General features: G+C 42.3%; 1 protein-coding gene across 2 annotated transcripts in view; it reads left to right on the top strand.

Annotated features, from left to right (window-relative positions):
- Positions 1-216: 216 nt before the first annotated feature.
- Positions 217-27,374, top strand: part of MCTP1 (multiple C2 and transmembrane domain containing 1) — a 217,926-nt gene continuing 190,768 nt past the window's right edge. For both annotated transcript variants that reach the window (XM_064735559.1, XM_064735558.1), the window contains exon 1: positions 217-1,131. In XM_064735559.1, coding sequence (XP_064591629.1) covers positions 553-1,131 — 579 coding nt within the window. In that variant the 5' untranslated portion in view covers positions 217-552. The remainder of the gene's footprint in view (positions 1,132-27,374) is intronic.

Here is a 27,374-nt window from a genome sequence, read left to right as displayed (position 1 = left end):
GTGGATCTGGATGTTTCCCGGTCGCGTGGGGAGCGCAGCAGCCGGGCGCCCACACGCCACCACCCGCGGCCTCCCACGCTCCCGAAGGGGAGCCCGTCCCGGCTGCAGGAACAGGTGGGGCGGAGGGCAGGGCACAGCCCGCCTGCCGGGCCCTCACCTCATTGCCGGGCTGTCTGCGTGCGAGCCGCTGCTCCCCCTGCACCTCGCCCAGAACTTTTTTTGCCAGGCTTCGCGCCGCCCGCCGCCACTGAAGGAGCACCCAGGGTGGTTGAGGGCTTAGGGTGGCAAACTTTCTGCCCAGATGGGTCAGGGTGGCAGCTTCATCCTCCCTTTCTGTTCAACATCGCGGCTGCAGCACCATCCTCCCTCGGGCGCGCCACGCTGAGCGGGGGGCGGTGCGGCGGAGCCCTGCGCTCGTTCCGGCAGCGGGCGCCGCTCCGTTTCGGTCCGCCCCGCACCGGAGAGAGCGCGGCAGGCTCCGGCGGGCTCTGCTGCTGCTCCTGCTGCTGCTACTGCCGCCGCCGCCGCCGCCCCCGTCGCAGGAGGAGAAAGATGGAGCCGGGCAAGGAGCCCCGAGTGACCGCGGGGGAGAAGCCCAGCGAACCAGAGCCGGCGGTTTCCTTCCAGGCCCGGCTGTGGAAGAACCTGCAGCTGGGGGGCAAGGGCCGGAGCGGCAGCGGGAGGGCAGCAGCCGAGCGCCGCACTGCGGAGCCCCTGGCCCCGCCGCCGCCGGCCGGCAATAAGGGGGACCTCCAGCCCGGCGGCAAGTGGAGCGGCTTCAAGCGACGGCGGCAAGTGCTAGACCGCGTCTTTTCGTCCTCCCAGCCCAACCTATGCTGCTCGGCCGCCGAGCCGCTGGAGCCGGCCGGCGAGTCCGGCTCCGCCCTGCGCCGCCTGCGGGAGCACCTGCTTCCCCAAGGCAAGGGGCCGCCGCCCGGCCGCCGCCCGGAGCCCGCCGCCGGCGCTGAGGGGCCGGCGGGTGGCAGGGAGGGGCGCCGGCCCGGGGCGCACCTGTCCCACCAGAAGAGCTCCTCGCTGCCCAGTACCGCCTGCCTGGAGCAGCTGCTGCAGGGATCGCCCGCCGCCGGCAGGATCCAGGACCAGCGGACGGAGGACGGCGACAGCAGCGCGGTGAGTGCCGGCCCGCGTCGCCACTCTGCGTGTGGGGCCGGGTCGGCAGGTTGAGCGGGAGGGGTGGTAATCCTTGGGGAGGGGAGAGGAGGTGGGAAGGGAACTGAGGTAAGGAGAGGTGGGAGGGCGGCCGCTGGGGAAGGGAGCTGAGGTGAGGCGAAGGATGGCCGCGGCTGAGTCTCAGCCCTCCTCCCGCTCGCTCGCTCGCTGTTGAAGAGAGCCCTTCGGGAAGCGGCTCCGGTCCCGCCCGCATCTCGCGTCGGAGCCCTGCATTCACTCCCCCAGCACGCCGTGACAGGCGGTGTCGCGGGCACCAAGCGGGGAGCACCCCTGCCAGCCGTGCTCCTGCTCGGCTGCAGGAGCGACCTCCCTCAGACCTTCATTGCATAAACCATGCAGAGGAAGGGTGTCTCGGAGGCTGGAGTTAGCCTTCCTTCGGTCTCACGCCTCGCAGGTCTGTGAGGGCCGCCTCTGCAGGTGTCTGCCCTTAACACACGCAGCGTGGCTTTTCCTCCGGTGATCTCGGCTTTTTTGCTTGTTTGGTTATCCATATTTGAATTACTATGTCTTTTGATTTCTGCAAGACACACAAATGACAACCACTAGTACACATTTAATAGATTGTAGGTAATTATTTGGCTGGGTACTGTCTCATGCAGCTGTCAGTTCAGTCTGGGAGACTCGTGCTGGTTGTTGGGAGAAGGCAGTAAACAAAGCCATAACTCTTCCAACTGTCAGTTTTTAAATTGTGCGGTAAAGCTACTGTTCATAGGGACTGCTGAATCTTGGAATAAATTTACTGCGAGAAAAGTGCAAAACATATGAGTATTTTTGGATCTTGTGTAATTCTGAGCAGTCATCCACCTTTCTTAGGAATAACTGACTAATGTATATTATTATGAATTGTCTTAGGTCATAATCAAAGAGAAATGAGTAGCTGAACTAAAAGATGTGCTCTGGGTGTTGTCAGAAATAAGCTGTATAAATGCATTTGGCTGCTGCCAGAGCAGTACCTATACTAATGAAGGATGACAGTACTTCTGCAGCGATTTGCAAGTGTACCTTGAGGTCAGTGGTAATGTCCCTCTGCAGAATTCAAAGGAGTTCATCTTCACAAATATGGGACTGATCTAGAGGTAACTATGTCATGGGGTTGCTTTGGTCGTAATCACTGGCCTGATTGGAATCTACTGGAGTTATCTCTTGTATAATGCTTGTAAAGGGTTTAGATCATTGCTTATTGAGGTGGGATTATTGTGACAGGTGTCTCCAAAGTGGGCATGCAGTAGTTAATCCCTTCCTCCCCAAACCACTGGCCTACAAGAATGTATTGCATATTTTAAGTATTTAGGTACTATTTTTTGAGACAACAGGACATTATTCTGCTTTAAAGACTGCTGCATCTAGCAATATGAAAATGTGTGACTTTCTTCAGTGTTGTTCTGCTGTTCTGTTTAGTAAAGAATTGTAAATGTTTGTAAATGTCAAATGATTTTTAGTTGTGAGGGCATTACTCTTGTTTAGAACAAGGTACAGTCATAGCATTTGGAAAGAATACTGCCAAATCAAATCAATTTAGGCTTTCTAACGCTTGTTTTTAATTAGCAGGATTATGACTGATTCCTCCAAGTGATTTCTAGTATTGATTTGGGCTGTGCCTGGATACCAGACATGCTGGTTTCGATAATAAAAAAGCTTGCTTGTGTGTTGATGAAGTTTGCAGAGCTGCTGATTGTGTTTGTTTCAGAGCGATGATCCGAAACAGAATAGCTTTTCTGCTATTTCATAATAAGCACATTCACTGCTTTTCTCAAGTCTAAAGTATAATATCACTTGGGTTATTAAATCTAGTTTAATTCACCAGCTTCATTGAGTTATAGGATGTTTGGGGAAGTAAGACTCCAACTATAAAGCATTGTTTTTTGTCTTCAAGTATGCCTGGTACTCTTCAGTGTTAGTTATTTGCACAGTGTTAGTAGAGCAAGGACCTTCCACTGTGGGCGGCTGGAGTTTCCATTTCAGTGTACCTCAGGAGTCAAGTCTTGCATGCTTACAGGCTGTACCGCAGGGCAAGTCCCTGTCCAACCGCAGTCATGGCCTTTTACACCCTTCTGAGGTTTTGGGTTTACACATCTGGTAGCATGAGTTTGGAATAACTTGCATTTTTCAAACCCAAGTTTTACTTACACCACGTGCTGATTTTAACAACTGCAAGGAACCAAACTCCAAGCAAGCTATTCCCTTTCCGCCTGTGCCCTCTGACAGTGGAGGGACACTAAGAGATTATGAGTTAAAATAACAGTTTACTGAAATCACAATAACCACAGCAATATCAGTAGTGAGAAAAGTATATAAAAAGACGGTGTCCCACCCACAAAAGGGTATTTATCATTGGGAACAAAAGAACAAGTGCTTCCCAAAGACAGTGCCTGGTATGTACTCAGACAAAGGCAATATGGCCATGAGAGCTCTGGTGGTTTAATGCTCTCATCCCCCAGCCCAGTCTAAGTAGGACAAGCAAACCCCTCTGAATCGTGCGCCATGCTGCCACCTCAGACCGCTCCAACATGTTCTGCACAGCCTTCTCTGGCCCTGCCACCATTCTCTGGGGCTCTTCTGGGGCTTGGGCTCTGAATGGCTCAGCTGAGCTTGTGCCCGTTCTCTCTCTCTTTTCTAATATTCCCTGGAGCAGTTGTCTTGGAGTCGGCATTGCTGTCCTTCAGCACCACATCTTAAAGCCACAGCTCAGGGGAACGGGAAAGGGACTGACAGTGGAGAGGGTCCACCTGGCTTACCCCCACACCTTCTCCCTGGAGAGAGCCAGGCAAGATGGTGCACTTCCCCTGCTGCTCCTTGGCTTTTCCTGCTGGGACCACAGAGATGATGTGCGTGGTATGGAGTAAACAGCATTAAAAGCTCCATTCCTTTTTTTTCTGTAACCAGGACACAGCAGCACAGACTTACAGCAGTATCTGGGTTTTCATTGTCTTTCAGTGCAGCCTTACATGCCCAAAGATTAAAAAAAAAATATATCAGAATCATGAAAATGAGATTAAATTGCCTAAAAGTAAGTCAACATAAAATTGCAACTTCTTTTAAAACATGTAAAATTTTATTGAAATAGAGAGCAAGCAGATGCTACTGCCTCATTTGGATCAAGACTGTTGAATTCTTTAGCAAATCTGCACGCAAAAAGATCTACTGCATTTCTTAAGGGACATGGTGGAGAGAAATAAAATCCCGCAAGAAGTCAATTTTTTTGTGCTTCTAAGCTGAAATAAGACAGTTGTCAATTGTCATCAGTGAGAGGGAGCAGGAGTTAGTGGGTGGGAAGACTTACAATGCAAAATGTTATCATGAAATGTACATATATTTAGCATAATCAAGCAACTTGAATTTTATTTGAACTCATTAAAGTGTGATATAACACTATTGCATTGTGCATGGACAGTCTAGCAGAGACCTAGTTTTTTCAGTATTGAATAAACCTTCTGTTACATTGAATAGGATTAGTATCTTGGTTTGAGCAAAATGGCACAAATAGAAGTCTAGTCTTATGCAAACAATACCTATTATATTTGAGTGCTAAATACTAACCTAGTTCTTTGGTGAAGACTGAATATTCTTGGAGCTGTCTGTGAATATTTTTGGAAAGGGCATTTTAAGTGTTTATTGGCAGGAAACTTAGGTTTCTTTTAAAGAGTAACTGAAATGTAAATGTGTATTTTTAGAACAAAGAAATGAACACATGTGCAATTATACATAATCCTTCTTCCAGTTTCCAAAGACTATGAAGCAGGTTTCCTTGGCCAAACTTTTCATAACTTTCCACATGGCAGCCAGCCACTGTCATGTTGCTGAGAGCCACGTGTGTGCTGCATCCTTGAAGGACTTGGATGATGGTGATGGAAGCTCCTGGGGTGTCCCCCTGGACAGGAGATGACAACAACACTCCAGGAGCAATGCTTCACAATGCTTCCAGTGTCTGAGTGTGCTGCCATGGCCCAAGGCACTGAGGCAAGGGTTTTTCTACTTGTCCCTTTTAATTTTCCTTTCCGTGCCAGCTGGAGCGTGAATTTATCTGACAGTGCCTGTGCCAGCATGGCCTTTTTCTTTAATGAGAGACATAGCTTTGCATGAAAAGTTTTATATCACTTGTATTTTGTCACAGTAATTTAGTAAAAACCAGGAGGGTGAAAATATCCCTGTGTCTTAAGATTTGCAGTAATAGAGACCCTACAGGTGTTTCACTATCTTAATCAAAAAACATGGATCTGGCCATGTCATATTGAATCAAAAGTGAACATGAAGAGAGAGGGCTTAGGGAGAGGGTTCTTGGTTGAAGGGATGTCCAGACTGCAGTCTGACTGTCACAGTGAGAGCTCTTGCAGGCACTTCTCTCCAGTGTGTTTTCTTCAAAAATAACAATGAATCTGATAACAACAAATTTTGTAATTTCATGACTTCTTAAAATGTGTCTAGGTTGATCTATTACACCGAAAGAGTGGACAGGTTCTTAACACCTTCCATCAATGTTTCCAGTTCTGTGAGTGGCTATGTGAATAACTTAGAGGTGTGGAAGAACACTGGGGTTATTGCAGAGGGAAGATGGGGGTTGGCTATCTCTGCTGCTCAACCTGCAATTTCTTAGCCATAAGAAAGCAATTTTCATTAATTTTGTGACACATGAAGCTATTTGTTTCATTAATAAGCAGCAATTGGGAAACAGTGATCTAGAATATATTATACAGAGTGATGAGAGATGAGATTAGATGAAGTGAAAAACTGGAGCTGCATCCAGATTCAGGGTCTTTCCCATTCTTACAAATAAAGATAACTATTAGACAATAAAGTTGATTTAGGAGGGTGAACTGTGTGGCACAGGAGGAGGACCTGCAGAAAAAAGGGGAGTTTAGTGAGCTAGGTTGTAAAAGGAGACATTGTATTTCAGGGCAAAGAGCGTTGTCTTGTACTGGGATGCTGGAAAAGAGAAAGGACATCTTAGTAGAAAGGAGTAAGTACAGGTTGAGCTGGGAAGAAGCCTGAAGAGAAGAGAGGGAAATTAGAATTTAGTGTGGAGTGGGATGCAGAGCCAATGAAGACCAGACTGGCATACCATGCGTGTTTCTCTGTCTATACCAGAATGAATCTGTACTTGGTTTAGAGCTGTGTGAGTCAGTGAAGTTACACAAGGGAAAAATTTTGTTTGTTTGTTGTAATTGGCATATGTAATTGATACCAAAGAAGGAAAAAGAAAAGACAAAAGCCTGAAATGTCAATGAAAAGCTACACAGATAATGTCACCCAAGAGGATCTTAATTGCTACTTTAATTTCACTGAGAAAGATGAAGGTGGTGAGAAAATTTGAAAACTGCTGGCTGTCAAGGATTAATTACCTTTTCCTGACACAATGCTGGTACAAAATAGAGTTGGAGAGAGCTATTTTGCACAGGTATTTGGAACATGATTTGAGAGCAACATATTTCTGAAAATGGAGAGCAATATTTTAGAAAGCAGGAGAACACTTGCTTTTAGTGATGTGGCCACTGACACACAGGGCATGAGTAGATGAAACAATGTTTAGGCTGGGTGCGAAGATCATGGAGCTGGTTAAATTACACAGAAATAACAACCAAGATTAAAAAGCTGTTGCTGAAGTTTGTTTCTTGTAAGGCAGCTGTTGCAACTTGATCAAAGCCATTTGTTTCTTCAAGAGTTTAATTAGACATCTGATTTTGTTAAAGGATGTTCTCATTGCCCAAGTTTTCATTGTATTAATCTCTAATAAATCTTTTAGCAGTTTGAGATTTACTAATCTGTTTCTTGTGCTCTGTCAGCATCTGACCAGACCGTCAGTTTATGGTATTTTAATACCGTGTATATATATATAACTGGAAGAGAAATCAAGATATGGCACAATAGAGTTGTATTTAATTATATCCTGAATGACATCTGCTTAATTAACTAAAGATCTGCAGAATTTTCAAAGAGACCTACATGATTTTTCAGTATTGGCGAGTTTGCATTTATCCTCGTGTATAATATTTAGATATTTCAAAGTGAACTAATAGTGGCTGTTTATCTATGATCTCATTTAAACTTTATTTCCTCTTCTCCACACCCTTTGCATTTACTGCTTATGTGTAAAAGTGCTTATTGTGAAATAATTGTATTGAGAATAATAGATGTTTGGATGATAGAAATTGACACAGTCCTTGCACTGAAAGATCAAATAAATGCTTATTTAGTAACAAGTGACTCTGCTGTGAAGTGCTTAAGTTTCAGGGGTTTTATCTGGATTTCAAGTGACTGTGTCAAAACTCTTACTTCAGTGTACTTCATATGTGTGTTTCATAACCTATTGACCCGTGCTGAACTTTAAAAATTTAAAAATACTTGGTTATAGCAACAGAAACTTGGTTATAATACTAGACTTTCTTTTTTCCCAAGAAATACTGAAAAATGTTCCTTCCCTCTTTTTGAAATGTTGAATGCAGAAAATTAGTAATTCCTGTAAGATTTATCATCAGTTACTATATTGTTGCAGAGAGAATTACTTTCTAGCATTAAAAAAAACTAAAAAACTAAAACAGTTTTAAAACTGCCACTATGTCATTTAGCACCCAGTTTTTTAAGAAGTTCTAGCTTTACTGGTTTGTCTTGTGTTATGTGCTAATAAATGAATAGATCCAAGTGTCTTTTGTTGTTTTTTTTTTCTTCTTGGATGAATTTCTGGTCTTTGGCAAGATGACTAAGAAGACTATATTTGCCTTTTCCTGTCTAATCTTACTATCTATCCTAGATCTTGGATATTACAAGTGTTATCTTCTAGGTAATTTTAAGAGGGTAGCTACAGTGTAATCCCTGGAGCTTTTAAGTTTAAAAAATAAATATCTTCTCTTCCTTGTAAGAGAAGGCAGAATTCCCCCAGTTTTTTTCTGTGGTAGACTTAATTTACAGAAAGGACAAATTAGATCACCTTTAGTCCAGTATGGAGGTTTTTTTTTATGTGAAGTCTTTATTCTTCTCAGTATATGTTCCATTCAGTGTATTTCTGTAACTGTGAACTGAAGACAAACCATAGCAAGTGCACCAGAATTATCTTGTATATGTAGAATACACAAATACCAGAATGTATTTGTATATATTGAAGTCTTATGGGGTAGGTGACTGTGCTGGTTTGAAGGTAAACGAGCAGGAGAAATTAACTCTATGCAAATACCTTGTGAGAGATTTCAAGTTGGAGTTACAATTTAATAGGAAAATTACAATAAAGGCAGAAAGTACAGCAACACTGGTTTAAATGGACAAAGTCAGAGTACCACCTGGCCCCTGTTGGTCACGGATGGTGGTTGCAGTCCATTTAAGCAGTAGCTGCACGGCTGCTGAAATGATGGTTGCGGTCTTGTGGAAAGCAGTTGTCCTGGGGAAATTTGGGTTCCTTCCCCCTCTGGATGCCCATTTGTGGTGGTTGTTCTCCCAGTTCCAAAACCCCAGGTTATGTATGGTCAGATTCAGGCAGGAATGTTCAGGACCTTCCCCAGGGTGGGGAAATCCACAAAGGATTGGTATAAGCCTTGGTATAAATCATGTGATGTTTTGGGGAGTCCTTGATGACCTAGGTTGGTAGTGCTGCCCATTGGGGCTGTTGAGCCGTTATGGTCCCCCTGGGCTGGGTGTCCTATTGCTGCGAGTCAGTATGTGGAGACAAAGAAATGCTGTCCTGCCACTCAGGGTTTAACACCCAGCTTGCAGCCTGGAGCGTTGGGTGTGCACTGAGCAGCTGTTGCAAATGATCCACCATTCATCAAGAGTAACCTAGGTGGGTGTGGAGGACATGATTTGACTACATCCATGTGGGCACTCTTCTCCTGTAACCACGACAGTGATTCATACCTTGCCAGCAAGCCTGAGGTTTCATATTTCAAAGGCTTAGGAACAGTGATATACCATCGCTGTCAAAACATCTAGTTTTGAAAGGTTCAGACTCAGTGTGAGACGTGAGATCTGGGGATAAAAATATTGCAGTACTGGGATTTTTGTCAGTAAAGGCACCTCATGTTTCACATGAGTGACTTTTGGTGAGGAGAAAGACTATGTCTTATCAAGTCAGGTAATTAATAAGGATGGTGAGCAGTCTTGTTCCTTTGTGCTCTGCATGGATGTTATTGATTTGCTTTTGTGTGTAGTCATTTGAGCCAATAAAATCATACAATCACAGAGTGGATTGCTTTGGAAGGACCTGAAGGATCATTTTAATGCTTATAAACTGATGGATACAAGTACGGTTACATGGATAATTTGACACGAAGGGATTTTTTTATAAGTAGTATAATACACCTTGTAATGTATTGAATTAGCAGGATTAGAATGTATGAAGTTGTCCTAATTTTGGCTGAAGACAGAGTTAATTTTCTGACAGTTCCCATGAGGGGTTGTAGCTTGGAGCCTTGCAAGAACCCTGGGGGTGTTGTGCTACGCCATTCATGTCATCGTAGGGGGCAGGAGTAAGGGATTTACATTTCTGCTAAGAAGAGGAACGTGGCTTTGGGTGGAAGAATAAGGCACCACATGGAGGAATACCACCATTTTGTTCCTTTTTTCCCGGGAGCAAGTGTTGAATGGGGTGGTGGAGCAGCTCCAGCTCTAACTGTGGTGCAGTCACATGGGGTTGAGCTTAGTGAGCATTTTGCATGTAAATCACCCTTTCCATGTAGTGGTGCTATTAGTATTGTTGCTGTTAATGTTTGTTTTCTTATCACATTGCTGTTGGCCAGCAAATGATTATCTCGACCTACTTCTGCCTTTTGCCCCTCTCTTACTGTCTGCGTAAAGCCTAATTTCCAGCTGAGTTTAAACTAATTTTTAAAAGAAGGGTTGAGATAACAACAAATCTATCTGTTCAGAGCCAGTCAGAAACAATTTGATTAAGCGTATTTTGTAGGTACAGATCCTCCTAGTTACAATGTTGCTTGGTCTGTGCATGTGGATGTGGTACCTAACTCATACCTTCCTGTATGTGTTCCTCACAGTTCTCTTTTCCAGAATGGGGAGAAGGATCAGAATGGCTTTGTTGCTGTACTGTGTGATACACTGTATGACATTATAATGTCAAGGGCAATCAGGGTCATTTGCCATGTGTGTTCAGTGCTGCTCTTCTGCCTGGGCCTGGGGTGGTACGCCTGGGAATCCATTAATAATTGCGCCCCATTAGACGGGTGGAACAGGGGAGGATAATGCAGTAGCCCATGGGCCAGTTAGGATAGAAGAAGATGTAAAAACATGCTCTACAGTGCAGCCAGGGAGAGTGGTCCTTCCTGGATCTCTGGTAAAAATTAGCCACAGAGACTCAAGGGTGACCCTTGGGTTTCTGGAGTCAGAGGATCCCACCTGCTAATCCTAACTAAAAATGAAATCCTTGCAGTTTGTTGAAGGTATTTGAGCTGTTTCAGAAATGTTCGGCACCAAAGCACAGCTCTTCCTGGCACTCTGACTGCCAGTGCTGAGCTGGATGTTCAAAAGGGGATTCCCATGCTACTGATACTACATGGAGTAAGTGGATTGCTCTGACCACCCAGTGAGCTTGAACAGGAAACAGCCATTGCTCAGGGATCTTGAAAATAATCATGAACTGGCCCAAAGGTGAAAATTGCTTAGGACGCCCCACCACATAATCAACTACCAGAGAATGAAAATAATATATGCTCTATTTCGTGATGGTTCCTGCTCTGTTATAGGAGTATATCGAAAATAGAAAGTGGAGTTGTGGAGTCCTACATGGTGAGTCACAGAAGCTATGGAGGGACAAGGTGCATCAGGTCAGGTTGCAGAGCTGAAAGCCATCCAGCTGGCTTTAGATATCGCTGAATGAGAGAAATGGCCAGTGCTGCACCTCTGCACTGACTTGTGGATGGCAGAAAATGCACTGCAGGGGTCGCTGGACCAATGGAAAAAGTCCAACTGGCAGGACAGAGGTAAACCCATCTTGGCTGAAGAATTGTGTTGAGGCATCATTTGCTAGGTAGAGGAGTTGGCTGTAAAAGCACGTCATGTAGATGCACACATACCCAGGAGTGGGGCTGCTGAAGAGCATCACCACAACGGACAGGTGGATTGGGCTGCCAAGATTAAAGTGTCTCAGGTAGACCTGGGCTGGTAGCATAAGAGTAAATTATTTCTTGCATGATGGGCCTCAGCTTATCAGGGCAGAGTGGCAAAATAGAGATAGGCTTGTGATCAAGGAGTGGACTGCACAATGATAGTATGTTCCAGGTTATTCACAGCTGTGAAACATCCACTGCAATCAAGCAGGCCAAGCAGGTTAAGTTACTGTGGTATGGTGGGGATGATGGTTGAAATATAATATGAGGAAGCTTGGCAGATTAATTACATTGCAGACCATACAAACCTGCCAAGGCAATTGTTACATGCTTACAGTGGTGTAAAGAAGGACTGGATGGCTGGGGATGTAGCCTGTGCCTCACGCCACTGGCTGGAGCACCAGCTTGGGGTTTGAAGACCAAGTCCTGTAGTGACATGGTACCCCAGAAGGAACTTAGCTGAACAATGACACTAATTTTAAAGATTCAGAGTTTTTAGAATTTTAAAGGTTCAGAGTCACCTTTGCCAGAGTGCATGGTATTGAGTGGGTATCACATTTCCTGTCATGCAGCACCCTATAGGAAAGCTGAATGATAGAATGGACTATTAAAAACCACACTGAAGACAGTGGGTGGTTGGATCTACGTTTAGCAAATGCAGTCTGATTAGTTAACACCCAAGTCTTTATCAATTGAGCTGGCCCTGCCCAATCAAAACCTCCACATACTGTAGAAAATATAAAGTCCCCATGGTACATATAAAAATGTGTTAGGGGAAACAGTTTTGATTAGTTCTGCCTTCTTTCCATGGGATTTTTTTGCTCAGGGACCTGGGTGCACTTGGCAGATGATGCAGAGGGTTATGGAAAGCCAATGTGCACTCCAAGGAGATTTGATTCTCGGTTGAGAACAGTGTGTAATGTTAAATTGTGTGTTGAATTGTATTTGTTGCTGACCCTCCCACTATATGTCATAACTACTATGGGCAGGATGTGTTGGAGAGATGCTGGAGTGGTTCTTGGAAGATGTTTTTACAGATGGTATCTTGCTTCTGACCTTGATTTAGAGAATAAATTTGGTTGTTTTTTACAGTACAAACTGAACTCTCTATAATATTTTCATGCTATCATTTGGCAAGACAAAGGCAATAAGAATAAAGAATTTTGATTTTTTAAATGAATGCTTACAATCGATTCTAGTCAAATCTTAGTCTCTACTAAACTTTGATGCAGAAATTCCTGAACTAGATACAGGTTGGGTTCAAATTGAGTCACCTTTTAATGATATGCTAATGCAACACAAAAGAGATTTTTGTTTGAAAGTTTTACATAGACAAGATTAGTAAGGAAAAGCAATAAACTACAAAGGAAGTCCTGACAATAAATGAGACCAAGATTTCTGATAAGAGAAAATGCAAAGAAAGAAGAGCAGGAAAGGCAAAAGCAGTATTGATAGAAACTCAGTAATGTTGAGACAGGGGCCTATGTGTGCAGCCTCAGGAGACCTGCTGGTAGTCCTGAAGGATTTGAAGGAGATAGCTGAAAAAAGAGAAAAATTCCAAAGGCAAAACCAGTTGAAATAAGTTTATGACCTACACTATACTTTAGCAAGAAGCAGAAATCCACAGGATTTATTTCACCAGTGAATGAGAGAGCCAATCTGGCACTGCAGGATTTTATTGCAGTGTAGGATATGTAAGTAAAGGCAGGAGATTGACTTCCTGTCTACCAGAATCTATTCAAAATCCAGGTTCAAGAAAAAAATGATGGCTTTTACAGAAAAATGTGAGAATTCTTCCTTTTAAATGATGGGAAATGAGAAAGAATCTGTTTTAATAGCAAATAGTACCATTTATTATTTAATTCTGGAATATTGATAAAATTGAAAATCAAAAATTCTGCAATACCTTTCAGTAGTGTGCATTATTAAATCCTGGAAGAAATTTCTGGAAGAAATAGAAGAAAGGAGGACTCCTGTACTTGAAAGTAAATGCCTAAAAATAAATATGTGTACTAAAAATGAATAGATTGAAGCATATTTAGACCAAGAAATCTGATATGATAGACTCAGGAAAAAGGTATGTACTCTAAACTCAAATGAGCTGTTACAAAAAAAGTAACTTTTTCTAAAATGTGGCTCCTCAGAACTTCTATGACTAAAATCTGATATTGTCAAAACATAAAATAAGTTGCAAGAGATGAGATTTTGCACATTTTTGTACAGAGAAGTGCAGTCAGAAGATTCCAAACATGACAATGCTTTTGTTGTTAAGAAGTTTAGAATTTTGATATGCAAATAATGTTTTCATATTAGTGACTAATTACTACTTGCCATTGACCCTTTATTGAAAGTGCAAACTTGAAAGACTTTTCATGTATTTTCTTTTTGGTTTGTTTTTTGAGATCAACACATAGAAAAACAAAATGAGGGGAAAAACCCCAGAGCTTTAAAAAGGATGTTTTCTCAATTTTTACATTAATATTTTTTAAAGAAACCTTCAGAAGAACCAAACAGCAAAATCAAGAATTCAAATGATCCCTTGGTAGTTAGACTTTCACGAGACATTTAGGACCCTGAAGACTGAGAGATTTTTATGGGTTATAAAAACAGATATTTATCATATTGGAAGTTCCTCTTACATTTTCAGACTGCTTTTATGTGCCTGAATTCCTGTTTCCATATGCTCAGATTGAGTGTATTTGAAGTCTGAGTTTATTTGAAGGTCACAGCTGATGTGGAGCAGCCAGACCAAAGTAGGAAGTCAGATTGCTGCACAGAATGTGAATGGCAGAGCTTGTGCCTGCTTTGCTTTTAAGAGCTTGTGCCTGCTTTGCTTTCAAATATACTCCCAGCACTCAGACAGTGCTGGGATTATATTTGTAAATTTCACAGGCTTAAGCTAATCTTAGGTTTTGTTGCTTACAAGAAAAGCGAAAGTATATACCTTGACTTTAGACCTGAAAAGAGTGGTGTGTGAAGGAAGAAGCTGTTATGAACATGTACAAATACATGTGTGCTTCCAGAAGTATTCTTGGGACTTCAAGGAAACATAGGAAGAAAAAGACTTACAAAAAAGAGTAAGTGCTTTTAACGCATTATTTGAAGTAATTGCATGATCTGCTTCTGATGAGAGCCTCTGGGAACTTTTCTGTCAGAATACTCCTCGTCATCATAAGTAACTTAATAATTTAATAACTGGTTTTCTCTTTGGTGTTTAGAGTTTTTCAAATTTATTTAAAAAATATTTTTCTGCTGCACTTTTCCTGCCCTGTGGTTTCCTGTCCTATTTGGTTTGTAGATTCCAGTAGCATCAAGGCTCCTCTGCTAATAGATAATAGGTTTCTGTGGGAGGGATGCTAATCCAGCATTCTGGGAAATCTGCTGGGAAACTCCCTGCAATGATTTCACCAAGTCTTGTCTTTCTCTTCAGTTTCTATGTAATGCTATACTTTTCATCAGTGCCCTGGTGGTAAAGGCGATTTAATTAGTAAACATCAACTTCTTTATCTAGTATTGTAGTTTCAACAGTAAGGATTTTGGCTTGGGTTAACCAGACTCATACAGTTGCAGGTTCTCTTTGCAGTTCATCTGGCTCAGGCTAAATTTAGCTCCACAGTTCAGCTACGTAGGTGACTTGAAGTAAATCTCAGCCATCTGCAGCTGCCAAGATACACGATACCCAAAACAGACACTATTTTGGCCATCATTAGGAGGCATGATTCTGCTTTTGGAAAACTGTACAGCGTATGGTTTAAGTGATACTAAATGCTGCGCTTTGTAGTGTTGTGTCATCCAAAATGAAGTGCAGTACAAATTTGCTTCATTAGGTGGAACAGAGTCTCAAAAATAGCCATCTTTCCTTAAAGGAGCTAACTCTTCCACTGTAGAAGTTTTAATGTATGTCTTTGACGTTAGCCTAATATTATGTACATATTTAAACAGATGGATAATTTTAATAATAATAATAAATAATAATTTTCCTCATGCAGTATGCGTGAGTACTTGTGTACTATTTACCATGTACTATAAATAAGTACTCTTGTAATATTTGAACTTGAAAGCCAGGTACCTAATTACCTATTTGCTAGCTAACCTCACCTAGTTTGGATTTATTCCACTGAGAGATTCTTGGACCTTCCATGTGAAGATTTTTGTGTGAATAATTAAACAAGTTTGTGTGTACATTCTTACCATAGAATCATCTAGGTTGGAAAAGATCTTTGAAGTCATCAAGTCCAACCTATGACCCAACACCACCTTGTTAACTAGACCATGACTCTAAGTGCCATGTCCAGTCTGTCCTTAAACACCTCCAGGGATGGTGGCTCCACCACCTCCCTGGGCAGCCCATTCCAATGCCCCATCACTCCTTCTGTGAAGAGCTTCCTAAAGACAAACCTAAACATTCTCTGGTGCAGCTAACAACTGTGTCTTCTCGTCCTATGAGACGTGTTTATGTGCAGGAGTACGCATAAGATATGTGTCATTTGTGTACATCATTGCTGCAGTAAAAGAAATTTGAGGTGTCACTTGCACTTCATTAACATGGCATTAGGAAGTCTGTGTCTCTTCTCAGTGGCAATTTCATGGTTATTTTCTGTGCTGCTGTCAAACTGAATCTGAGTATCTTTTGTGCAGTGACAAAGGGAAATGGTTTATCACAGAACTGAGGAGTGAGAATGTATGCTTCGTGTAATGCCAGGGGACAGGTGACACATACCAGCAGGTTTTTCTGTCTTACATTAAGGTGTTTGCTGATACTGATGCTGTGGTGTAATATAGGTGTCTGTGTTTCATGCAGTACTTTACTTTCATACATTAAGTACTGTGTTTGCCTAGCCCTGGTCCTATAGGGGATTAGTTTTGACATTCTGGCAAATCCTTATTCTGTTTGGTCAGAAGTGTTCTGTTCACCAGTAACATTTTACTGTATCTCAGATGTAGTAGAGGAGATGCAAGCAGCATATTGTTGTGAAATGTGAATTAATGTATTAAGAATATACAGTTGTGTTGCATTTAGTGGTAAAATAGTGCCTCATCATGCAGATGAAACTGATTAACTTGTTGCCTTTCTGCATGAGAACAAGTGACACAACTTCAAGACTGGGTAGATTCAGAGATTGTGTGAACAGTGGCACTCGATACGCTGGGAGTAACTGGACATGTAAGTAGAAGGTTGCTTTTTCTGTGTGTCCCTGAGCAGATGGTCCTGTGGCTGATGGCAGAGGACTCTTGTAAGAGCCCTCTTCAATTAAACGAGGAGCACAGAGAAGAGCTTGGCTTTCTGCATCTCAGAAACTGGATGTCATGAAAAGAAACCATGTTAAGTAGGCAGGTTTTAAACCTGATCTTCATATATAACTAGAAAAAACAAAAAAATCTTTCAACAGTTCTAATATAGTAAGGAAGCTCTGAGGTAGGTGCCATTTATTTTACCAGTTAGCAAGTATCTCAATTCTGTAGGCAAAATCCAGTGATTGTGGTGATGGCAAGTTTTTCTGCCGTTGCTTTGCTGTCTTGCCTTTTAGCATGTTTGAGGGAGATGGAGATCTATTGGAGCAGTGATGTATGTGAATACACTCTAATTGTTTCAGTTGTATTTAATTGTATCATTATGCAGTTGTTCTGAAAGAAACACCAATGTGTTATGTAAATTATGCTTGTTCATACTAATTATCTCTTTCATTAAATTTACTAGAAGTCCATAAATAATTCTTTAAGAGTGGTTATAAGTAGCACTTTTATATTGCCTGTCACATGAAATTAATATCAGTAAAATTAAGTACTAGTTACTTGTCAAAGGAGAAAAGCTAGATTTCTAGAAAATATTTCCAACATGCTTTTCGTGTAACCATACAGCATGACCCAGCAGACTATTGCCTTGTGATGGAAGAGGAACACAATACTAATAGAAGTCACTAAACCAAGCTGTTAATCCTTCCAAAGTGTATGATGCTGCCACTGGAACTGTACTCTTTCCATCCTTTATAACAAATGAATTATTTTATTATTTTGGTTTTGGCTTTTAAATTATTTTTATGGTCATTTAAGTGGTTATTTATAAGTGAATGACAGTGCTTTTACTGGCAATGTGTACAGTTTCAGAAATGGCATCCTGTACCTTAATAAGCATCAGTAGTGAATATTGTGAATATCTGTGTCTTTCAGTGCCAACAGTGATGTTTCAGATAACTGAAGTTGTTCCCTAAGTGCCCACTAAAGTCCTAAATGACTGTGAGGCTGTGTGTGCCTTCCAGCCAGTGCCAGCTAGCCACATGCCATACTTGGTTACTCCTATGATGAGAAGCATTTGATCCCTTGTGAAAATTGAAAGCAGTCGTGGAGTCTCAAAGACTGCTGCTGTAATTGCTGACTTTTTCTACTGTGTTCCTTATTTATATTTAAAAATCAAAATGGGTATAACAATACCTAAAAGAGATGTAAGAATAGAATTAGAATATCTGAAATAGATGGAAACCAGTCTGCAAAGAGATTCTTGAAGTCTTAAGTCTGATTAGAGTACAAGATAAATGAAGGAAATGTTCATGAAAATTAGGAAAAAGATCTCATGAGACATTCAAAAGTACCTGAAAGAAGAATATATAACTTAATCTTGAAAATTTGATTGTGGATTTTAAAATTTATTTTATGCTTATTCATCTTTTTTTTTTTTTACATGGATTTAACAAAACAAGCAGATTGCATTCTTGCATTGAATGTTTTGCTGGTAGGCGCTATTAAGCAACTATTTGAAGCACCAGCTGGCATTAGATTTGTAAAGATCTGGGCTTCACCTTACATTTGTATAGGAAATTCATCATAACTAGAATTTTAAGATAGTGAATGTAAGTTAGTCTAAACACTTTCTGCCTGTTTCATTGCTGCAGATTCCCTCTGAAGGTTTTGGTCAGTGTCTTTAGTCTTTGCATTCTTTTCTGGGATGGAATATATTTGGTGTTTAATTGCAATATCAGTAGTCTCATGTGAATGGTCCTGTACCTGGATACGTATTTTCTGAGCAAGATTTGTACTGGTAGCATCCAGTCACAGATTCATGTTAGGTAAAAGGTCTTACAGTTTCACATTCTCTCTCTTTCTTTCAGGCCTGGTTATTTTCTTTGGGCCATGGAGTGCCATGTTGCCCTATTCCCTAATATCAGTTTTCCAATTTGTCATCCTCCATTTACACTGCAGTTATCAGGGCTCTTATCCTTGTTTCTTGAAGATGGTACAGCTGGAGCCAAAGCAAAGTGGGGTTAATCCCAGAAAGTTTTGGGGTTTGGTGACTGCAGATTTTTGCCCAATGTTCTGGAGTTGTGTGTTCATTTTGGTTTGACCTCATCTTTTCCCATGGAAGACTAATATTAGTCAGTCTTAATACAGGGTTTCTAGTTTCATTTTTCTCCCCTCCTTCTCCTCCCTTCCTTATCTTTATGGGAGGAGGCATTTTATTATTATTATTACTATTTTAAAAATAATTTTGTTAGATGAGTATAGGAAATCCAAGTCTGTGCTTGTGATAATGACCCATTCTCATTTCTTACAAAGCAGACGCTACTTCCTGTTTGGCCAGTTGTAGGTTACTGACCCAGTTTTGCTCACCATTTTCTCTGTAGAGGGAGATATAACCTCTTACAGTCATGGTGAGGCCTTGATAAATCTTTGTTACAGTCACTGATGAATTGTGAAAATAAGAAAAAAACGCCTGTGACGGGGAAATAGTCTGAGAAGAATTGCAATAGATTTGTCTGAATGTGCTCCACATGTTATGCTGGAGTTCATAATTGGATACTGATGGCCTATAAAATTTTCAGCTGTGACTCTAGAATATATCCTCATTAGAGGATGCAACTAATATAAGATTTATAAGATAATGTGGTTTATTCCAATGGTGTTTTTGTCCAGGAGCAAGGGACTGCAGAAACAGTTAAACACATCAGTTGCTAAAGAAAAAAATTATATAAGAAATAGTGCTGACAAAGGCAAAACATTGACTCATTGTTCTCTTGAGGTATATTATTCAAATAAGAATGAAAAAAACTTAGTGGCTTCATATAATAAATATTATGTGTTTAAGTACAGCATATGGCTGCAGACTGAACAGAAGTCCATAACTGATGCTCTTGTTGGCATACATCTGGTAATATTGTTGATGCATATCGGAAGAGGAATTGTGAATGCTAGGGCCATCTATTGAAAATGGTGCTGAAATGTGTGCTTTTAGAATGGAAGGGGTAGACCTCTCCCTGCACAGCAGGGTGTCATACCTTGCAATGCTCTCTTGCTGTGCTTGAGTGTGCAGCTGCCCTGAGCCAGCTTGGTGAGCCTGAGTGAGCAGGAGTCCCACACAGGAGGGCATGTGTGTCAGGAGAGAGGGAGAGAGGAGGCAGGGCAGAGAAGGAGCTCTGTTGTCCTGCTCTGCATGTTAGTCAGTTTGTGTTCAGGGCAAGAGTGGGAGATTTAGGGCATAAACCTGGCCTTCTCCTTTTATGCTAGTGGCAGCATTACTGGGAGCTGGTGTGACACTGTACAATTACAGCTACTTTTTTTTTGCTGCTGATTCTTATTCAAACTCATGTTAAGATAGTCATGCACAAAAATTGGTAATTTTTTAGCATCACTGAACAGAAATATTTCTACTGCAGTTTTTCAGAATGCTCCATCCAATTCTTTCCAATACTTTATGATCTAGAGATGAATAGATTTCCTGTTAATAAAATGGGCAGGTGTCACGTTGCAGATAGCAACTTGAAAAAATTTATAAACGAAACTCATTTAAACAAAGGGCAGTTTTTAAGTACAGTCAAAATAGGTTGTATACCAAACAATGAGAATTGCAAGTCTCATCTCTGTAAGAGTAGAATAGTATTTCAAAAGGAGAAACTACAAAAGGGATCTAGAAGTCATAATTAACAAGCAATTCTGCAAGAGAACCTAATACAACATTTTAGCAAAATTGTCTACAGTGGCCTCCAAATCTTTAAAACTTAATTTTCTGACTGTGAAGAGAGCTGATTTCACCAGCGAATAAATGGCTGAGAAGGACATGAGAAAATGCACACACTGTACGAATTTTCAGGAAGATGTTGAAAAATAAAGTCATGGCTTGTCATACAATTCACAGATGAAGAAAATGCTGATCAAAGAAAACCTGAGATCAGTATTCAATTTACCTAAACAAAGGTAGAGGAGGATTATTATCCAAGAGAACACATAGGGTCTCTCATTTGGTTTATCCCTGCAGGATTGCTAGAGGTGAGAGCAGGGGGAAGTGAGACAGTATTTTGTTTGCTTCTGCAGCATTATATAAATCTTTAGGGACGTCAATCAAGTCTTTGATTCTTGTTATGGAGAAAGGGACATCTGACTTACATTTATTAGTTTGCTTAGCTTTGAGAGCAACTTATCCAGGTGCGCAGCAGACTTGCCATTCCTTTGCACCTCAAGAGGATCTGTTTTGCCCAAGCAATGTGATGGACAGTGGGAGGTCAGTGTGCTTTAGTATGCTGGAGATCAGACAATGTGTGTGATTTCCTAGTCTTGTAAAGTCTCAATATCTGAAATTACTGGATCAGTGGAAACTTGCGCAGTTTCAGTTTTACTGGGTGCTGGTGCATGACAGGCAGTATGATGTGCCTGCGCAATACTGTGCTCTCTAGACCAGGCGTCTATGGGGTGTTTTTGAAGTGAGTCCTTGTCCTGGGTCGGCTATATGATGCTTTTATCCCCAATTGTCTTGTCCTGTTTATGCTGAATAATAAGTTTTGCACCTTTAAGACTTCCAGAGAGTAAAGTGGGGAGAGAAGAAGTATGCAGTTTGTTTTCAGACACTGCACTCACTCCTCCACATTCCTGCTCCTGGACTGTGTTTTCTGCGGATGACCAGACAGCGGGACAGAGTTCTCCTTTTTTTAGTTAGTTTTAGCTAGCTGAGGTAAAGAAGTTCCCTGGACTGTGGGTTTTTCTTTTTTTTCCTTTTCTTTGCACCTGTTTAAACCTGCCCTGGACTGAACACCCAGCAGAGCACCCGTGGCTTGCTGGGCCAGGCCTAGGCCGTGACATTTCCAGCACTGAGGGACTGATCAGAGACTGAGTGAGCCAAGCTGCAACCCGGGGAAGGGACTTTTCCGAGTTTGTCATCTCTTTTGGAGCAGTAAGGGCTTTTATTGTTTAATATTGTTTAAGTTTTGTTGTTTAATAAACAGGTTTTTTCCACTTTTCTCCAAGGACGTATTTTCTCCCGGACCGGTTGGGGGGAGGGGCCGATTGAATCTGCTTTCCTAGAGGAGCCCCTCTGAGGGTTCTCTCCAAAATTGGCCGTGAACCAGGACAGTCCTGTACGCCAAGTCAGTTCTTTCTGGGGTGCCATGTCACTATAGGACTTGCTTTTCAAGGCCCAAGATGCTGTTCCATGCAGTGGTGTGAGGCACAGGGTACATCTCCAGCCATCCAGTGGTTCTTTACATGAATATCAAGGTAGCCATTACCTTGGTGTGTTTGTGGGAGTGTGATGTAATTAATCTGCCAGACCTGCTCATATTTATATTTTGACCATCATCCCCCATACCACAGTGGCTTTACCCATTTGGCCTGCTTGATTGCAGTGAATGTTCCACAGTTGTGGATCACCTGGGAAATAGTGTCCATGTTTAAGTCCACCCCTCAGACATGAGCCCATCTCTTGCTGGATGACTGGCGGCGTCAATGACCCATTGAGCCAGAAATAACTCATCCTTACATTGCCACTATGGCAGGAACCATTGCTAAAGAGAGCATGTTGCTTTTCATTTTCTGGTAGCTGGTTAAGTGGTGAACAGGCCCTCCTCGCCATGTGTCATCTTTTCCTTCTCCTTGTCTGGTAGTCAGATACTCTGAAATTTTCACTTTTGGGCCAGTCCATGATGAGCTCCAGGATCCCTGGGCAATTGGGTTTTCCTGTTTGAGTTTGCTGTCTGATCAGTGCGGTCTACTTTGCACAGCATCGGTGGCATGATGTGTGTAAGGGACTGTCCCTTTCAACATTCAGCCCAGCACTGGTAGCTGGGATGCCAGGAGGAGCTGCGCTTTGGTGCCAGACACTTCAGAGGTGGCTTGAGCCCCTCTAATAAAATGCAAGGATCTCATTTTTGTTGGGACTGTAGCAGGTTTCAGATCCTTTTTGTCCTTGACTCCAGATGGTAATGTACTGTCCTCTTCCCAATACCCTTATCAATGCCCACATTCCAGGACAGGAATCCCCGTTGCTTGGCTTATTTACCATTTAGTTTCATACAGTGGGCCACGTTGTGCCAGCATTGGAGCAGCCAGGTCACCAAGGGCTCGCCTGACTGAAATCCTGTGTGTGTCACAGCTGTCTTGGGGCCAGGAATTAGGTGATTATCTCTGGCCCTGCCTCCTGTTGTAAGGGCTCTACTTCTTCATCCCTCTCTAAGTGAACTGATTTTATCTTGGATTTCATCTTCTGTACTGGGGCAGCTGCTACTGGCATGGTCATTTCTATGGTTCAGCTGCAGTTTGAGTGGCCACACTGCATCTTTCTCTGTTTTCCTCCTCTTCCCAGTGAGGGTGCTGTCTAGTATCAGGCCATATTCAATAAATAGTAACCAAGGTTCAGGCACATTGTAGAACTTTGCTCCTCTTTGGAACTGCCATACTATTTTTCTTTCAAATATTCTGCCACTTTAACAGGGTCCCGTAGTTACTCAGGTGTGAACTTCCAAACCATTGGAGAAGAATAGTGCTTTAAAACGTGGCCTCTTTTTTTCTCCCACATTCCATGCCACTCATAACTATCCACCCTTAGGTCAGATCTCTGAATATCAATTTTCCTAGAAATCTCTTTCTTTACTCTGATGTAGACTTCTTGATGTTGATGTTGACAGCTCTGAAGAGACCTGGTAGTCTTAGGAGCAAGGACATACTTTCTTTCACATACAAAGAGACTTAAGAATTCTTAAAAGCTCTGGTAGCAGGCCTGAAAGAGGAAATTGGAGTAAAAGGGGGGAAAATAATCCTGCCCTGTTTCCCCCTCCCTGACATGGTAAGATTATTAATGGACTCCCAAAGGTAGCACCTGAGGTGAGGGCAGGAGAGCAGCATTGAACACACTTCCCATACGACCCTCGTTGCCCTTGATGTTATCATGTCATAAACTGATATCCCACAGTATTTCAACAAAGCCATCCTGCTCTCTCTCCCATTCTGAAAAATACCAACACATGCTGCACATATGGGAGTATATACAGGTTGGTGTCCCACAACCACATGAACATACCAGGCAACAATGTCACCAGTGGCTCCATACCCAATTGTCATGGTTTGAGCCTGGCACAGAGCCAGTGCCCCCCATGAAAATGCCTCACCCTGGTGTCTGCTGTGAGATGTGACCAGGAATAAGCAAAACAGGCTCTAACTTAAACATAAAGACCACTTTATTACTTAAACTACAGGGAAATAGGGAGAGACTATAAGGAAAAAGAAGAAAAAAGAATTGAAAACCTTACAAAAAAACCATTTTCCTCCTCCCCACCACCTGACTTTCCCAATCCAATACATTCTCTCAAAACAACTGCCCAGCCTTGGCCCCACACGTTAGTATACTCAAACTGCAGTTCATGAAGAGGAAAGGAGTCCTTCTTGTTCCATAGGCTTCTCCTGGAAACACACTGAAATCCCGGATGTTTCCTTGTCACTTCGGCACCGCCCGGGGAAAAAAAAAAAAGTCCTTTTGCCGCTTGTGACATGTTCCTTCCATGCCCAGTGCTCTCACCACCGAGACATGGATCAGAGCTGCTTTTAGGGTGGTCTTTCAAGGATGCCTTGTCTCACTCCAAAAAGGCACAGTCTCTGCTTTTGGGACAACTGTCCCCCCCATATTTTTCCAACCCCCTGGGGCCGGGGGGTCCTCACAAATGAACCCTCCTGGTTTTGAGGCACTGCCTCCCCCTAAATGCAGTCTGTGTCACAGGAACAACTGAGTCCATGGCTACAAGAAAAAGTCCAGCCAAAAGGCCACTCCAAATCATCTCTCCCCATCCAATCATCTCCACAATCTCCGGGCCAAGTCATCTCATCTCTCATCTCCCTTCTTATTCAGCTTCGAGGAGGATTAGCATTTTTGTAAGGCCCCAATCATGCAAGAAAGGGTTAAAAGTTTTCAGTCTCTGTCTGTCGGTCCCGGAACGGCTCCCACGCACGCTGCCCACACGCTGCCGCTGCGGCCGGGCAGTCTTCCTCCCCCTTCTCGCTGGCTGCTCTCCTGGGGGGAAGGGGGGGGGGAGAGGGGGGGGCTGGCTGCCCGAGGGCTGACTCTCTGGGACCCTCCACCCTTCCATCCTCGAAGCCCCCCCGAAGCCCCCTCAACCCCATCTCTGTCCAGGCCCCGGGCCTACCACGTGGCTGGCCCCTCCCCCGCCCAGCAGCAGCGGGCCGGGCGGGGGAGAGAGATCTGAACTCCTCGCCCGACGATGTCCAAAAGAGGAAGTGCCAGGGCAGTGCCCTGCTTTTAACCCCTGTGTATTCTCGGAGGTGTGTCCAAACCCCACTGGCTACACCAGGTGTCAGTATGAAACCCAAAACCTTCATTGGTTTGACCACAGCTTCCCAGAATTCCCACTTCTTCCTGGTCAAACCATGACACCAATACAACAAATACCTAGACCAAATTAATTTCCAGTCTGCTCTGGGCAGATCTGCTGTTATTGCAAGCCCTTTGTACCACACATTATGCACCACATAAGGCTGTTGTGATTTAGGAATGGCACTCCCTGATTTAGTGTTCCCACTGAGACTCTCCAAACTATGTTCTACTCACTCAGTCCTCCTCCCCCTACTCATATTAAGGCTACCTCCAGACGGACTTTAGGAATGAATTAGAACAAGAGAAATCAATCAGCTTCTTTAGAGCAAAGCCCTGCTGATGTGTGAGCTGCAAGATGGAAATGACTCTCCAGCTGTTGTTCCTATGCATGGAAGGCTCCAATCCCATCACTGTCCATGGCCCTGGTGCATCTCAGTCTGGCAGCAGTCACTGTGCTGCGGAATGGTTCTGCACGCTTCTTGTGTTACTGTGTCCTTACCTCAAAATAATCTGTATGTTCAGGCAGGGCTGATACATATGTCAGTGGAATCACTGCTGTGTGCATCCAGGACTGGAGGCAGTTTGGGCACTGTATTTCTCTATGCAGTGTTTCACTGCTGTAAAGAAGGAAACATATTAGTTTAAATACCGCTTTTAGTCAATTCACTGTTTGATAATGAACTTTCAGAACAGCTAGTCTGTACAGTTTGTGTTTTAATCAAGATAATGTTTCTTTTACTATAATGTGAAGCACAAGTAAGAGTTTTAAGTTTCACTTTACTGTTTTTTCCAGAATATTAGCACTAGTTTTGTTAAGAGGCTTTACTGATCCCCTGTGAATTAAGACACCTTAGCTATAGTCTACAAATATATCAGAAGTTTAGCTATAGTCTATAAATATATCAGAAGTTTTTATTTTCAAACCTTATTTTCTTTCATTAAGTGTAAGCCCCATTGTTCAAAGGGAAATCAAGGTGGATTGAATGTTACTGTTTCTGAATTTTTGTATATTGGCTTAGGGGAAATGTTTGGAGAATATTTGAAGGTGAACTAACTGTATGTTCTTCTGAAGGCATACAAAATCTTACCCTGTAAGGTGGCTTTAATTCTGTGTGGACTGGCATTTGGCAGCAGTACTTGAAAGAAATATTCTACTTATACTAAATTGTGGCTAACACCATGGGTGTGGCTAACACCAAGTGGGTGTATGCAGTATAATGCTTCGCTGATACTTAGTTGTTCCCAAACTACCAATGTCCCTGCATTCTGGCTGGCAGAAACAGCGATTGCAGGTTGTGCACACTTAATCACAGATATACTGCATAAATGAGCAGAAAACTTTTTCTGGTGGGCTGATGAGGCAATTTTACCTGAGGCTGGCTAAAGAGCTCTTGTAAGAAAGCTAACAGGTTGTGACTGAAAATAGAGAATCACTTCCAAGGGCGAGTTCATGTTAAGGGAGGTCAAGCACTGGGTTAACAGGTGAATTTTAGGTTCAGCCAAGAATCTTCTCTATGTGTTGACAATTGCCGTACACTTTTATGCACTGCTTGGTTCTTGCACTGTAATTGACCTAAAGACTTATTAGTTATTGAAAGAAAGTCTTATTCTAGGTCTAGTTCATACCGAGAACTAATAAGGGATGGGGTTTGCAAAGATGAATGAAAATTTGTTCTGAATATGGAAGTGTAGCAGTCTGTGTTTCTCAAGAGGATAGGGTTTTGTTACATCTTTGGTGATTGAAAGTCCTGTTTACCAAGTAATTTAACTTTGTACTCTCTGAAACTGGGAAAATTCTGTACTACCAAACTTTTTTATTCATCTCATCTTCAACTGATGAAATTGTTATTCAAAAAGCTCAGCTGGCATAAAAAAAAGAAAGAAAGAAGGCAAGTAACCAGACTGCTAAATGAAAAAAATAAAATTTATATTATTCAGCTACTTAATACTTCTGTGGAAAGACCTGTTTTTTTTAAAATTACCAGTTACTGTAGATGTTCCTAGTAGCAGTCTATGTATGTTGTCAAGAGATTGTGGAACTGAGGAATTTACTAAGCAGGAATGGGATCTATCTTAAATATAAACATATGAACAGAGGTGGAAAATAGACACTTTTCTACCTAACGTGAAACTTGAGTCCAAAGTACAGAGAAGACCCTAGGGCCATTCAAAAAAGAAAATTTCACTTTGTGAAAAAGGCCTGGCAGAAGTCTATTTGCTTTGATTTTTTTTTTTTTTTTTTTTTGCTGTTAATAATCTGAAGTATTTTGGTCTAGAAGCATTGAGCTTTTTTTTTTTTCTTAATCCTTTTTCTCCAAAACAAAATTTGTTTCCACAGGACATCAGCAGTTGCCTTGGTGCCTACAGCAGCTAAGGAAATTGGGCACTGAACATCACATCACTGTCTCAGCAACTTGTCTGTCCATCTCATTTGTGCTGCCTGAAAGCTGGAGCAGAGTCCTTTCCAGGAGTGTTTATGTTCTACTCATTCAATTGTTTCCATGAAAAATTATATACTACAAACAACTTTATTTTTTCCCTCAGACTTTGGCAATCCTTGTACT

Source organism: Zonotrichia leucophrys, chromosome Z (genome assembly GCF_028769735.1).
Source record: "Zonotrichia leucophrys gambelii isolate GWCS_2022_RI chromosome Z, RI_Zleu_2.0, whole genome shotgun sequence".
In the NCBI taxonomy this organism is placed as follows: domain Eukaryota; kingdom Metazoa; phylum Chordata; class Aves; order Passeriformes; family Passerellidae; genus Zonotrichia; species Zonotrichia leucophrys.
This window is presented reverse-complemented; position numbering and strand designations above follow the sequence as displayed.